At 39.0% G+C, this 15,945-nt stretch overlaps 1 protein-coding gene across 8 annotated transcripts in view; it reads left to right on the top strand.

Moving 5' to 3' along the window:
- The window catches only part of APAF1 (apoptotic peptidase activating factor 1), a 111,655-nt gene that overhangs the window by 47,457 nt on the left and 48,253 nt on the right, over positions 1-15,945 (top strand). For 6 of the 8 annotated variants that reach the window (XM_070454125.1, XM_070454121.1, XM_070454122.1 and 3 more), the window contains exons 18-22: positions 3,611-3,739; positions 6,272-6,397; positions 8,596-8,715; positions 10,727-10,843; positions 12,920-13,045. In XM_070454125.1, coding sequence (XP_070310226.1) covers positions 3,611-3,739; positions 6,272-6,397; positions 8,596-8,715; positions 10,727-10,843; positions 12,920-13,045 — 618 coding nt within the window. The remainder of the gene's footprint in view (positions 1-3,610; positions 3,740-6,271; positions 6,398-8,595; positions 8,716-10,726; positions 10,844-12,919; positions 13,046-15,945) is intronic. The other 2 variants (XM_070454126.1, XM_070454127.1) reach the window with 1 other exon arrangement.

The raw sequence follows: 15,945 nt of genomic DNA, 5'->3' as shown, positions 1-15,945 counted from the left end.
TATGGATATGCCATATTTTGTTTATCCATTTATTTATTGTTGGGTTGTTTTCACCTTTTGGTTATTGTGAATATTGCCACAAGAACACTGGTGTACAATAACTGTCATATTAGATGTAAAGTGGCACCACATTATAGTTTGGTTTGCATTCCCCTAATGACTGAAGGTGTTGAGTAAAATTCGAACATTTAAAAATATCTGTTCTAGTGAAAGAGGAGGATAATTTTACATTGAGTGAAATGTTTTCCTGTTTTAAAAATCTGAAGGTCAGCTCTGTATTTTACTGTGGTAAAACAAAATTACCCTAAGATCACCCTTAACCACACAGAGATTCCAGTTTCTTACTCTTGGTCTCTCTATTCTTTTCCTGTCTGTCTTTTCAACTCTTTTGTGTTATTAACCCACTCCTGTTATTACGTCTTTTCTTTTTGTTACCCAGTAATTGGGACAACTGCCTATTCCGTACTGGAAAAGTTTTCTTTATCACTCTCAGCCACTAATTCTTTTTTTAAATTTTATTTATTTTTTAATTGAAGGATAATTGCTTCCCAGAATCTTGTTGTTTTCTGTCAAACCTCAACATGAATCAGCCATAGGGTATAATATATCCCCTCCCTGTTGAACCTCCCTCCCATCTCCCTCCCCATTCCACACCTCTCAGTTCAGTTCGGTTCACACGTTCAGTCGTGTCCGACTCTGTGACCCCATGAGTCGCAGCACGCCAGGCCTCCCTGTCCATCACCAACTCCCGGAGTTTACTCAAACTCATGTCCATTGAGTCAGTGATGCCATCCAGCCATCTCATCCTCTTTCGTCCCCTTCTTCTGCCTTCTATCTTTCACAGCATCAGGGTCTTTTCCAATGAGTCAACTCTTCGCATGAGGTGGCCAAAGTATTGGAGTTTCAGCTTCAGCATCAGTCCTTCCAATGAACACCCAGGACTGGTCTCCTCTAGGATGGACTGGTTGGATCTCCTTGCAGTCCAAGGGACTCTCAAGAGTCTTCTCCAACACCACAGTTCAAAAGCATCAATTTTTCAGTGCTCAGCTTTCTTCACAGTCCAACTCTCACATCCATACATGACCACTGGAAAAACCATAGCCTTGATCAGACGGACCTTTGTTGGCAAAGTAATGTCTCTGCTTTTTAATATGCTATCTAGGTTGGTCATAACTTTCCTTCTAAGGAGTAAGCGTCTTTTAATTTCATGGCTGCAGTCACCATCTGCAGTGATTTTGGAGCCCCAAGAAATAAAGTCTGACACTGTTTCTACTGTCTCCCTATCTGTTTCCCAGGAGGTGATGGGACCAGATGCCATGATCTTAGTTTTCTGAATGTTGAGCTTTAAGCCAACTTTTTCACTCTCCTCGTTCACTTTTATCAAGAGGCTTTTTAGTTCCTCTTTCACTCTCTGCCATAAGGGTGGTGTCATCTGCATATCTGAGGTTATTGATATCTCTCCCGGCAATCTTGATTCCAGCTTGTGCTTCTTCCAGCCCAGCGTTTCTCATGATGTACTCTGCATATAAGTTAAATAAGCAGGGTGACATTATACAGCCTTGATGTACTTCTTTTCCTATTTGGAACCAATCTGTTGTTCTATGTCCAATTCTAACTGTTGCTTCCTGACCTGCATACAGGTTTCTCAAGAGGCAGGTCAGGTGGTCTGGTATTCCCATCTCTTTCAGAATTTTCCACAGTTTATTGTGATCCACACAGTCAAAGGCTTTGGCATAGTCAATAAAGCAGAAATAGATGTTTTTCTGGAACTCCCTTGCTTTTTTGATGATCCAGCGGATATTGGCATTTTGATCTCTGGTTCCTCTGCCTTTTCTAAAACCAGCTTGAACATCTGGAAGTTCATGGTTCATGTATTGCTGAAGCCTGGCTTGGAGAATTTTGAGCATTACTTTACTAGCGTGTGAGATGAGTGCATTTGTGTGGTAATTTGAGCATTCTTTGGGATTGCCTTTCTTAGGGACTGGAATGAAAACTGACCTTGTCCAGTCCTGTGGCCACTGCTGAGTTTTCCAAATTTGCTGGCATATCGAGTGCAGCACTTTCACAGCATCAGCTTTCAGGATTTGAAATAGCTCAACTGGAATTCCATCACCTCCACTAGCTTTGTTCGTAGTGATGCTTTCTAAGGCCCGCTTGACTTCACATTCCAGGATGTCTGGCTCTAAGTGAGTGATCACACCATGTGATTATCTGGCTTGTGAAGATCTTTTTTGTACAGTTCTTCTGTGTATTCTTGCCACCTCTTCTTAATATCTTCTGCTTCTGTTAGGTCCATACCATTTCTGTCCTTTATCGAACCCATCTTTGCCTGAAATGTTCCCTTGATATCTCTAATTTTCTTGAAGAGATCTCTAGTCTTTCCCATTCTGTTGTTTTCCTCTATTTCTTTGCATTGATTGCTGAGGAAGGCTTTCTTATCTCTCCTGGCTATTCTTTGGAACTCTGCATTCAAATGGGAATATCTTTCCTTTTCTCCTTTGCTTTTCGCTTCTCTTCTTTTCACAGCTATTTGTAAGGCCTCCTCAGACAACCATTTTGCCTTTTTGCATTTCCCACACCTCTATCAACCACTAATTCTTAAGAACAGCTTGTCCTGGGAACCATTTTAAGTATGAGTTCCTGTCTTTTATTGTTGGCCTCTGATGCTGTGCTGCTTACCACCTTTGTATGTTCCCAGGGCTGTGCATTCAGAAAACATTTTCATGGCTCCCACTGGAAATTCTTTTTTTCCTTCCTGAAGACTGCCTTGGTCTTAAATCATTATACGGTATATTGGTATAAACATTTTTATCATTTGGCAAAAACTTTGGAAGAGTATGTGTGCATGCATGCTCAGTCACTTCAGTTGTGTCCAACTCTTTGCCACCCTAAGGACCCACCAGGTTCCTCTGTCCATGGGATTCTTCAGGCAAGAATACTGGAATGGGCAGCCATGCCCTCCTCGGGGGGACCTTCCCGACCCAAGGATCGAACCATGTTTCTCCTGCATTGGCAGAGGGGTTCCTTACTCACTAGTGCCACATTCAGCATTTAAAAATCTTTCAGAAATTGAAATGAAGTTTAAATGACTCAAATTTAAACAGCTTTTTTTTGGTTCAAAAATGGGAAATGACTGATGATGGAGTAGTTTGGGCTCTGAAGAGAAATAGAGACGATGGAACCATTTCATCTTAGCATGCCTCTGCTCTGTAGTGTTTTGATCATCTTCATTTATGAGCATGCATTTTCCCCTTTGAATAAACAAGCATTAAGAAGAACTGTTCAGTATATTAATTTGGCTAGTACATTTGTGTATTCACAAAGGTTTTATTTCTCCCTAAGCTTGCTTGAGAGAGCATCTATGATAAGTTTTCTTTATAGGAAACATTTCAAGATGAGCAGTATTTAAAAACTATATATATATATTAATTTATATGTTTTTTATGACTTTAATTATGTCAATTATCAATAGTTTTTTCTTTAGGACTTGTACTCTATCTTTGAAACGAGAGGGTATTCTTTTGGAAATAAATTTAGTTTCACTTTGGGTATAGCAGATATTTTAAAATATCTTAATTTTTATAGACATCTTTCTGTTTTATGTTGACAGCTCTTTGACATTCACACCAGTGGCCTGTTGGCAGAAATCCACACGGGCCATCATAGCACTGTCCAGTACTGTGACTTCTCCCCCCACAACCATTTGGCAGTGGTGGCTTTGTCCCAGTACTGTGTGGAGGTGAGAAGTTGAATTTACGCTGTGAAGTCTGGGTCTCCAGAGGTACAAGAATGACAAAGAATGGGTTGCTTAAACCATTGACTGCTGAGAATGTTTGCTTGAGAAATCATAAGAGTGTTTTTTTCATAGCATAATGCCTTAAAAGCTATCCAAATAGCTTTAGGATATTAAGCCACATTGACAGCTTCAGTACTTTAGCAGTGATTGAAGACTTGGCTTGACCAGTATGACAGAGAATGACAGGCAGTATCATTCACTAAGCATTTACTGAATGGTCAGTATGTGCCAAGGTCTGGGGATAACAGTGGAATGACCACTGGCTTCCTAAGCAGGAACATGGCATCTCTTAAATGTGGGCATAGACTCTTCTGTAAAAGAGATGATGAGAAGTGAGTCCAGTTCAGATTTCTTAGATCACTGAGAAAGGTAAGATGGAAGTTAAATTTAAAATTGGTTAATCTAGGATTTTCATTGCTAAGTACTAATGAATAAAATGATTTTTCATTTGTAATTTTCCCCTTAACCTGATAGATTTTATTGTAACCAGTGTCTGTATCTAGAAGAATTCTACTCAGATGAGCTGCTAATATTAATTTTTTCAAAAGCAGTGAGTTTCCTGATTTTTTTTCCTCCAAAGATAGATTAGTTTTTCCAAGCTTTGTTACTGCTCATTGCTTAAGTGATTCTTACCACCAAGTAATGGAAGCCCTTGTACTTGCAGCCCAAGAAGATAGGTATGGGCCTTTATTTGGAAAACAGGGAAGTTCATTTGGTTCACAGGCTCCCTTCGAAGGAAACTTGACTGTGGCAAGCATTTCTTCAGTGTTCTGTGCCTGTCGCAGCGGTTTTCCGTGGGTTTCCCACCTTGCCCTGTTACATGGAGGTGCGGCTGGAGCGTGGCTGAGCGTAGTCCTCCAGCGTGCAGATGCAGATTAAGATGGGAGTGAGTGGCTGAGCTCTGTACGCTCCTCCTCATTCTGAGTGCAGCGGTGCAGCTGACACCGAAGACCTTCCCAGTGAGAATCTTCCCCTTGAGTGTGAATGGGCTCCAGTCCTCTTTGCAGCAGTGGTTAGGAGGAGGTGCTGTGGGCTCTGTTCTCTTCAGCAGAGACCTTGAATTGAAAGATTCAGAGCTTCTAGGAGCTCTTGCACCTTACCTGTAGATCCTCAAGGTAGGTGTGATTAGAAGTTTCCTCTTCCTGGATGTTAGGAGTGAAGGAGCAACTCTTCTTTTGCCCTTCCCATCACTTCTAAAATCCTTACCCTCTGTTATTCTTAAAAAATCTCCAAGGAGCATTGTCTGTCTTTTTTGAAAAGTAGGCACTTACTTGGTTTTGGAGGCTGTGAATGACAGAAATGATGAGAGAGAGCAAGGGAAGAGAGGAAGGATTTTCAAGTGAGATATTTCAGTTGTGGAACCCTTTTCATTTCTGGCCTTTAGCTCTGTATGTCTCAGCTTGCACTCTTGAGATAAGGCAGAGAAAATTTCCTGTAACTAATTTGTAATTATAGAACTCACTGATTGAAAACCACTGGGCATGTGATGAAGTACTTGTTCTGTCCATGCTAGTTCTAAAATCATAAACTAGGGTCTGTAATTCAGAGTGTAATGAGAGGAATTGAGGCACATATGGTACTTCATTAGACTGGAATATATTTGAGTAATTTGCAGCAAAACTCAGGGCAAAAAGCAGCCAGGCTGGAGACAGACATTGACAATTTGTAACAAGCATGAATAACAGGAGACAAGTATACATGTGCAGTAGTACATTCATTTGTTGTAGGGTTTTGCAGTCATTTGAAATGAAGATTAGATGACAGTGGAGAATAGTCAAGAGTATGAAAGCCACTTAATGCTCATCTTGTTATTTTTTAGATTGATTTTTAAAAATAGGTAAAATGTTTATATGATTCCAAATCACAGCTTTACAATAAGTTTTATTCAGGGAAGTCTGACTCTCATCCCTATTCCTTCCACTCTGGTCCCACCTTCTGAAGGTAATCATTTTTGTCTTAGTGTCCTTTTTGCATGTATAAGCAGATATCTATATGTATATTATAGTCATATATATGCATCTATTATGTATATCACACTGTATCTAATACTATACTCACAGGTTTATTTTTCATCTTTTAGTATAGTTTTTATATATATAGTATTTATAAGTATATATACACACACACACACTTCTGCAAAAACATATATACTATTCTTTGCAACATATGCCATAGACTAGTCATTGTCAGAGTGTTTTTCTCATTACTTTTTTTAACGGTTGCATATTATCCCATTTTGTGATTAATGAGGTTTATTTAGTCAGTTCCCTACTGATGGTCATTTGGGATTTTGCTGTTAAAAACAATTGATGCAGTGGATAATCCTCACAAGTTATTTTGTAATTTTTGCTAATGTATTTTTTCGCTATATTCATAGAGGTGGAATTGCTGGATCATTCTTGCTGTTTTTAATATTCTTGATATATTCAAAATGCTTATGAATGTGATTTCCTACATGTTGTGTTTGTTCTGCAGTTGTGGAGTATGGACTCACGCTTAAAAGTAGCTGATTGCAGAGGACATTTAAGTTGGGTCCATTGTGTGATGTTTTCTACTGATGGATCATCATTTTTGACATCTTCTGATGACCAGACAATCAGGGTGAGAAATACTGAGATTTTCATTTTAAACATTTAATGATGGTAAGCTTAATTTCCTACCAATTAAGAAATTGATGGGCACTATTGGGGGGAAGTAAAACAGAAACTGCTGGATTCACATTTATCCTTGAAAAGTGCTGGTATATGGACTACAGCAGTCACATTCGTTCAGTACATGAGTGTTACCATGGCCCAGGTGCTGGAAAAATCCAGTGATAAAACTATACTTTGGTTAATTTAAATATGTTTCATCAGAATAACTTTTGACTCCCTACCTTAAATTCCCATATCCGATTACTGGCCAATACTATTAGATTCTTTCACTGCTCCTTTCCCTGGGTCCTGGTGTGCACAAGGTTTTGTTTGTACCCTCCAAGCATCTCTGGCAGGTAGGAGGTTTGAATGGATTCTACCTTTCCATATTCTGTCATTTATTTCTACTTTTCCATTTCAAGTTTAGGTACTCATTACCTGTTGTCTTTCTTATATTAATCTCTTTGCAAGTCTTTTCTTTCTTGGTTTTGTGCATATTGCTTGTGAGACATTTTCCTCATGTAAAATGCAGATGTGTCATTTTTGCTCAAAAAGATGGTGACTGCCTTGCCTACCATTTGGAGTAAATAAATTGCTGTTAAAATTCTCTATGGTTAAGGCTATTCTGTACCAGTCTGCCTTCTGATTTATTCCTTCAAGTAACCTACACTGAACTACTCACATTTCCCCAGACACCCTGTACTTCCCTGCTGATGTAATTTTGCTTCTGTGTTTCTTACGTTTGTAATACCCTGCTTCTCTGTGTCTCTCCTTGTTGAAATCCTAAGAATCCTACGAGTCCCCTCAAGCTTTCAGTAAAGTCTTTCCTAGTGTTCTGTTCAGAGGAATGTCTTTTCTCCTTCAATGCCATATAACTCTGTGTCATTTTCTTATGGTACTTACCAAAGTCTGCCTTGGTAAGAATTTCACCTCCTCACCTCTAGTATGTCACTACACCTCCAACTTGTTCACACATCTTAAATTAAGCTCTTTGAGCCTGGAGACCCTGGCCTGTCCAAGTAGCATCTAATGCAGTCTCTTGTACAAATTGTAGTTAAAATTCATTTAGTATTTACTGTATGCCAGACATTGGGCAAAGTACTGTGAATGTGTTAATTTGCTGATTCTCACAACAGCCCTTTTTGCAGCTGAGGAAGCAGTCACAGAAAGGTTAAGTCAGTGCTATTTACAGTGTAATAAGTCTCAATAAGCTTGAGCCAGAATGTAAATCAGCACTGCTTCCTTCATTAAGAAAGTCTTATTTAAAAAAATCAGCTGTATCATAAGCATACTGTTAACAGTGTGTTTAGTGATAGAGTTGATTTACTTTCTGGTTCAGGCTCCTTATCTTGCTATCAGACAATTTGAGAAACAGCAGATTCTTATCTTTGAGTAGCACAGGGTTAAGTAATATGCCCAAAGTCACAACTTTCAGTAGAACTAGAATTCACACTAAGGCATTTTGATTCTAGCACCCATTGCTCTTAATAGTAACTGCTTCTTACTGTTCTTGTTAATAAGGTGACGCTAGTGGTAAAGAACCTGCCTGGCAGTGCAGGAGACATAAGAGCCGTGGGCTCGATCTCTGGGTCAGGAAGATCCCTTGGAGGGGGACATGGCAGTCCGCTCCAGTGTTATTGCCTGGAGGATCCCATGGACAGAAGAGCCTGGTGGGCTGTAGTCCACAGGGTCACAAAGAGTTTGACGTGACTGAGGCATCTCAGCATGACTGTTGTTTAGTCACTCACTCGTGTCTGCCTCTTTGTGATCCCAGGGACCATAGCCCAGCCAGGCTCCTCTGTCCATGGGATTCTCCAGGCAAGAATACTGGAGTAGGTTGCCATTTCCTCCTCCAGGGGATCTTCCCAACCCAGGGATCGAACCCGTTTCTCCTGCATTGTCAGGTGGATTCTTTACCTACTAACTGTTGAATGCAGGGAAGCCCTGCTTCTTACCAGGGAAGAGCCACCAGGAAAGCGCTACTTCTTACTATAGAATGCAATTAATAAATATTTATTGTCGAATTATAATCTGATTGAAAATTTTCTAGCATAGGCGTTTGGAGTGTGAAGTATGGTTGTATACTGTTTTAAGACTAAGATTGTCTTTACCTTATTTCAGACAATGCAGTGATCCTACTATATTTTTTTTTAATCTCTTAATCAGCTCTGGGAGACAAAGAAAGTATGTAAGAACTCTGCTACAGTGTTAAAGCAAGAAATGGATGTTGTGTTTCAAGAAAATGAAGTGACGGTTCTTGCAGTTGACAATATAAGACGTCTGCAAGTGAGTATTTTCTAGAAAACAGTTGGAAAAATTGTTTTGATCAAACTCTAAATTCAAAATGGACTTCATCAGGCATAATTGTCTAGTATCTAAGAAATGCTCGGTAGATGTCAGTTGAATAAATACATGGGTTTTGAGCTGAGGCTCAGATATGCTACTACTTAGAACTAAACCTTGCTTTACCTCACCCCTCTCCTCTCGTTAACTGGAAGGCAGGGAGCAGGAACGTGAGAGAAAATGAGACGAGATATTGGAGGGGAACTGGAGTGGAGAGAGCAATGGGAGAGGAGAGGAGAGGGTGGTAGAGGGAGCAGGCGCATGGAAGGTGTGAGAGCTGGCAAGCTTGAGACGGGCTGGCAGGGGCACAGAGCTGAAGTTCTGGAGCTGCAGATCTCAGCTGGAAGTAGTAGAGGGAACAGTGACTTCACTCAGGAGACCCAGGTTCAAGTTCAAGCTTTATCGTCCGCTAGTTCTGTGATGTTGCGTGAATTGCATCACTTCTCAGAGCCTCACTTTCTTCACCTAGAAGGTCCTTTTCATTTAAAAAAAATCTGTAAGCTAGTTTATAAGGGTCACAGTGGAGTCCAGATACAGGAAGCAGAGATCTGGGAATACATTGTCTATGGCATGTGGTAATTTCTCTTTGTCTGCTGTGAGGGTCAGAGTCAAGCTGTGAGACACCTCTTAAATTCAGCTTGTTCTGTATTTTACAAGTTTAACTGTTGTCTTTAATGTGTTTATAAGGAACTCCTCATGTCCTGTATTTCTGGTATGAATTGGAATGTGGAATTAAACGTGGTTTCCTCATTACTGATTTTTAGCAGGCTGATTGTTGTGGTTTTTTCCCACTACAGTTTTCTTGTTAAGTTCAGTACTTGTATTACCTTTATTAAATTTGTATAACCTTTCTTTAGCAGTAGTCGTAATTATAAGACTTAAAGAAGTCATCGGACTATTAAAAATATCATTTTATTATGTCATTGGTTGTGGAAAGTTTAGAGGATAAACTGACCAGTAATCATTCCATTTAAGTGAACATACATTTTTTTAGTCACTACTTAAAAGAATATGAAAATTGACTTTTGAGGGAGAGAAGATATTCACCTTTTAATAGTTCACTCTTCATTTTGAATGCCTGATAGAACATGTTGGGTAAAATATTGTAAAGAAAAAGCTACTTTGATTGATTGATCCTATAATCTTTGTCCTTCTAACAAAGGTGATTGCTTATTTCACATTGAAAAATAATTCAGGACTTTTAGGTTGTAATGCTTTAGTTAGATTTATCTGACAATTGATTTAAGCTTGAGAAATATTTTCGCAGGCCACATGTTTTAGTTGAATGATAGGCATTTTTATTAGTTTGATTTTAAAAAGTAATCTTTAGTTTTGGTATAGATTATGAAATGTGATGCTCTTAGTTTATACCTTACAAGTCCAACCACCCAAGTTGTGCTAATGGGTTCTTCTCCAATGCCTCCTTCTCCCAAAAGAGGAGAAAAAAAAAACTTACTATGCACTGTCTGGTGAGTAATTTGGAGGATGTAAAACCCAATTTAATTTTAATTTGTCTTTTTATGTAATGTCTGTCTCAGTCCTGTTTCACCAAACTTCTTGAAAAATGAGAAGTGTATTTTAACAAACGATAGCACTATTAAAATGGGCTCTGTGAAGAAACAGGAAAGAGTGTGTGGAGCTAGCTGTGGGATTACAAATCGGGCAGATGCGTCTCAGGAGGCCGGCACAGCAGCTGCTTTTTAAACCTTTTAAAGCTCGTCTTATTTTATGAAAATGTATATGAACCACAAAAGTAAAATGAAATGAAAGTGTGAAGTGCTAAATGCAGCTGCTGAGAATAGAATAGGGCTTTGTTTTCCCCCTGGGAGCTCTTGTTGGTTATTTTCTGTTTTATTTTTCCAGTTTATTTTCTGTTTTATTTTCCAGTCTCTGTTCTAAAGAACAAAAATGGCTTTTACAGTCTAATACCTGATTGTGCCTTATTTTTCATTAGCTCATTAATGGAAACACAGGTCAGATTGATTACCTGACTGAAGCTCAAGTGAGTTGCTGTTGTTTAAGTCCAAATCTTCAGTACCTTGCATTCGGAGGTGAAGATGGAGCCATTCAGGTATTCAGTTCTCGTCTGCGGAAGCATTCTGAGCAGTATAGTTTTTATCTAAAATTAAGTAGACACCTGGCTTTGTAGACTTACATAGTAAATAAATCTTTCTATGGTATATTAGTCATTCCTCTGTTAGGTTAAACCTAATCTTAGAATCCTGTTGTATATTTTTCAAATTGCTCTTGCTGCTCTGTCTCATGCTTTTTGTCTTTTTGTGTTCCTTATTCACTGCCCAGTTGTCTTGCTCTTCCTGAATTATATTAAGCACTGTCAGAGATTTAGTTAGGCAAAGAGCATTTTCTTCTCTTCTTAGAAGCTCGGCCATACAGGGGTATAAGCTGTTGCCATGTTGGGTCTGATCAGGTTCGTTGAGCATTTCCGTGTTGGTACCTTATTACTCACCTCACCAATCTTTGCTGTCCTGCTTTTGGTATTAGAAGTACACCTGTTTGCCACTTGAAATCCTTAATTTATCAAATAAGATTAAATAAAAATCAGGTTGAAGGAGAAAGGATAGTATAATGAAAATCATTTTGGGAAAAAAGTGATTTCATCATGAGTGAAATTCATCACAGAAGCATATTTTCTCTAGCTACATAATAGTTCAGAAAACATGGTGGTTTTTCTCACCTTTTGTCACCTAGCTTTTTGGAATTATTTCTTAATTTGTTAATTATAGCACTGGCCACATTTATTTTACATTGGCTTCATTAGGATAAGGAATTACACAAATACTCTCCAGTTGCATTTGCCCCACAAAGACGAGACTGTATATATATATATTTTTTTTGAGTTTTTTTCCCCTTCCAGCTTTACTGAGATATAATTGACATACAGCATTCTGGTGGCTCAGTGGTAAAGAGTCTGCCTGCCAAAGTAGAAGACATGGGTTCCATGTCTGGGTTGGGAAAATCCCCTGGAGAAGGAAATAGTAACCCACTCTAGTATTCTTGCCTGGGAAATCCCATGGACAGAGGAGCTTGGCAAGTTACAGTCCATGGGATCGAACAAGAGTCAGACACGACCTAGCGACTAAACAGCAACACTGCGTATGTTATCATAAGTCATACAGCATAATTATTTGATTTACATTGTGAAATGGTTATCACAATAAGTTTAGTGAACATCTGCCATCTCATGTAGTTACAGAATTAAAGAAATAGAAAATTATTTTTCTTTTTTGATGAGAACTCTTAGGATTTACTCTCAGTAACTTTCAGGTATAATATACAGCATTGTTAATCATATTTATTATGTTGTACATTATATGTCTTGTACTTATTTAATGCTTATCTACTTTTTTGATGTGAATTTATTTGACAGCCTTTTTGACATAGTCGTTATGTTTTGAGTTCTACTTTTCTTAATCTCTGCATTTGTCATATTTGTCATAGCCTTTTTTTTTCATTTATTTATTTTAGTTGAAGGCTAATTACTACACAATATTGTAGTGGTTTTTGCCATACATTGACATGAATCAGCCATGGATTTACATGTGTTCCCCATCCGATCCCTGCTACCACCTCCCTCCCCATCCCATCCTTCTAGGTCTTCCCAGTGCACCAGCCCTGAGCACTTGTCTCAGGCATCCTTTAGCCTTTTTAAGTCTCCTTAGTGCACTGCCTTCCAGCCCATTCATACCCTCTTCTCCTTTACCTGTCTCTCTCACCATCCTTTATCTTTCCTTGTCTGTGTTATTTTGTAAAGAGATTGCCTTGTCTCTCATCGCGGATATTTTTCTTTCTTCCTTCTCATCCATCTTAAATGTCATTTACTTTTTGGTGGCTGAGCTTAGACTACCATTGTTTGATGAATTGGGTAGCTGAGTACTCAGAAGGACCACTGGTTCCCACTGCTATCTGGTTATTCCAGTGAGTGTTTTTTATTTTATTTGTGTGTGTGCACGCACAGATTTGTTTGTCTGTATTTGTGCTATTCATTTGTGTGTCTTTAGTTAAACTGAAAGTACTATGAGATGGAAATTCTGTGCCCTTCTGTAGTTTTGATTTAATATTTTCAGAGTGTGATTCAGGTGTTGCTGAATATCCTTGTATTGATTTTCTGTGGTTTTCTGCTTTGTAGATTTTAGAACTCCTGAACAACAGAATCTTCCAATCCAGGAATGGGCACAAGAGCACTGTTCGGCACATCCAGTTCACAGCTGATGGAAAGACTCTTATCTCAAGCTCTGATGATTCTGCAGTTCAGGTGAGAAGGAGGTTGTGCTCCTAACGTGTGTAATGCTGACTTCAACAAGGGAACACTTTGGTTGTAACTCAAATCCAGCACATGTTTTAAACTTTCAGTTGCCTTTGGGATTCCTTATGAATGTAGGCATAGTGAAACCCATGTCTGTTTTGCATTTTTCTGTGCGTGAGGCAGGCAGTTTGACTTGGAGCCCTCTACTGGGAGTCTGTTTACTTTGAAAATCAAGCATTCATTTGAATTCTCCCACCTGTATTGGTGTTTGTATTTGTGTCAGTATACTTTGTGCCACATTTATGTAATTTTTGTTTATCTTTCTTTACAGTAGTAAAATAGAAATTATTTTAGATTGAAATATTTTCATTGTTTCCTTTAAGAGTAAGATATTTATTATAGGGCTAAAATCCTGTGAAAAAAGAATTGTTTACCATAACTAAGGATTGTGGGTATAGAGGCCTTAAGCCTACTGTATGTTCTTTTAAAATTTATTTTTAATCAAAGTTCCAGTACATATACTTTTAAAACTCAAATAGTACTACAAGGCTCTTTAATAATAGCAGACTCCCCCATTTCTCTTTCTCTTAAAGCACTGCTTTTAGCTTTTAGATGTTTTTTTTTTTTATTTATCTTCATGCCCCCACAGCACATGCTTATAGTGCTGCTTCTTGATTTTTAGCTTTGACAATTTATCTATTGAATTTTTCATATTAAGATGAAGATTTAGCTTTTTTCTTCTGCTTATCTCTAGCGTGTGCACCCACCCTATTGTCAATCCCCCTCACCCCAACACAATCACAAAAACATTGTGTGTAGGTCATTGGTGTCACTGTTGAGATTAGAACAAGTGTACTGTGGGTGCCTTTTCTGCCTTAGTGCAGTTCAGGAAACACTTGCTTGGCTGTAGTTGGAAATTATTTTACCCTAAAACCTTGAAGACAATGTTCTGTTTTTTTCCGGGTTTCAGAGCTCATGTTGAGAAGTCTGAAGCCATGCTGATTCCTAATCTTTCTCTTCGGAAGGTTTTAGGATCTTCCGTTTGTCCTTAGAATTGTGAAATTTCATGATGGTATCTCTTAGTGTGTTTATTTCGTCCATTGTTTTGGACTTTTGCTACCTTTCTCAGTTTGGAAACTTATGTTTTTCAATTCAGAGAGGTTTATTTGACTTATTTCTTTGACACCCCCTGCCTTCAATATACTTCTTTTCTCTGTTATTATCCCTTATTCAGATATTGGATCTCTTGGACTGATCATCTGATTTTCTTTTTCTACATTTCATCTTTTTGTATACTGTGCTCTATTTCCTGGAAAGTTTCCTCAGCTTTATCTTCATCCCTTTCTTTGAGTTTTTCCTTTGGTATAATTTTAATGCTGGAGAACCTTTCTATTTTTATTTATTCTTTTTGAGAGTGCGTATGTATTCTTGTTTTGTAGATGAAATATCTTCTTCTCTGAGGGTAGATGGATATGTAAATAATAGTGGTTTAATCGCTATGTCTGACTCTTGTGACTCCATGGACAGTAGCCTGCCAGGCTCCTCTGTCCATGGAATTCTCTAAGCAAGAATACTGAAGTAGGTTGCCGTTTCCCCCTCGAGGGTTTCTTCCCGACCCGGGGATCGAACCTGGGTCTCCTGCAATGCAGGAGTCTTGCCTGCATTGCAAGACAGGCAAGTCTTCTGCATTGCAGGCTGATTCTTTACTGACTGAACCACCAGGGAAGCCCAAATAATATATAAATGATACAATATATGTTAATATAATTTTTCTGTCAAGATATAATTTTCCTTCATAGTTGTTCTTCCTTCCAAGTTTTTTTTTTTTTCTTTCTTTACAAATATATTTCTTTGTTTGGCTGTGCTGGTTCTTTGCTGTGACACATGGAATCTTTGATCTTAGTTGTGGCATGTGGGATCCAGTTCCCTGACTAGGGATTGAACCTAAGCTCCCTACATTTGGAGTGTGGAGCCTTAGCCACTGGCCCACCAGGGAAGTCCCAGCTTTTATTTTCTTTTTGGTTGTTTTGGCCTCTTATTTTAAAGTCTTTCCTCAGCTGTGTGGTGGTCATCCACTACCCAGAGATGGATGCTAAAATGCTGATTGGGATGCTCTTTGTTGACTGAGACCTTCTCTGAAAGGCGATCTGGATGGAAAACTTTGTTGTCTGCGTCTTTAGGTCTGTCTTGGTCTTGTCAGATTACTGGAGAGGAATCTCCCGTCTTCTGCCTGGAGGGTGTAAACCTTGCAGACAGGCTCTTAGAGCTAAGGAGGTGGGGGAACTACAGGTGGTACAGTGTCTCAGTGTTTAGTATACAGGCCTTCACCATTCCCCCTGTTCTCACAACTGCAGTCCCACCCTCAGCTGTCCTTGAATCCAGAGAGTCTTCTTTCTAGTTTGTTTTAGGAACGTTATTCTGCACGACTTTATTCTCTTTTTTTTCCCCCTCATAATGACTTTGTTTGACTTGTTTTCCTTTTACATGAAGTCAGTTTTCTTGAACTCTTTGAAGGAATGGGAAAGGACAGCATCTCTAGGTTCACAGCTCTGCAGTTTCTTCTTCTGTTGTTTTCCTAAAGCATTACATATTCAGCCTTGTTCTGATGAGATCCTTTTGTTCTCTCCCCCTCCCTCATTTTCATTGAAACCTCTCCTTTCCTTTGCTGCCTTCATCCTTGTTTTGCTCACTTTGAATTCTATTCCCAACAGTTCCTCCTCATTGTAGGATTGCCCCAGTTTTTTGATGTTTATTTATTTGGCTGTACCAGGTCCTAGTTGTGGCATGCAGGATCTTTGAGTTGTGGCGTGTGGAATCTACTGGTTCCTAGACCAGGGATGGAACCCGGGCCCCCTGCATCAGGAGTGCAGAGTCCCGGCCACTGGCCTACCAGTGGCCCTGTACCGTAG

Source organism: Odocoileus virginianus, chromosome 23 (assembly GCF_023699985.2).
Source record: "Odocoileus virginianus isolate 20LAN1187 ecotype Illinois chromosome 23, Ovbor_1.2, whole genome shotgun sequence".
Classification (NCBI taxonomy): domain Eukaryota; kingdom Metazoa; phylum Chordata; class Mammalia; order Artiodactyla; family Cervidae; genus Odocoileus; species Odocoileus virginianus.
The sequence above is the reverse complement of the archived record's forward strand: the minus strand, read 5'-3'. Positions and strand labels throughout refer to the sequence as shown.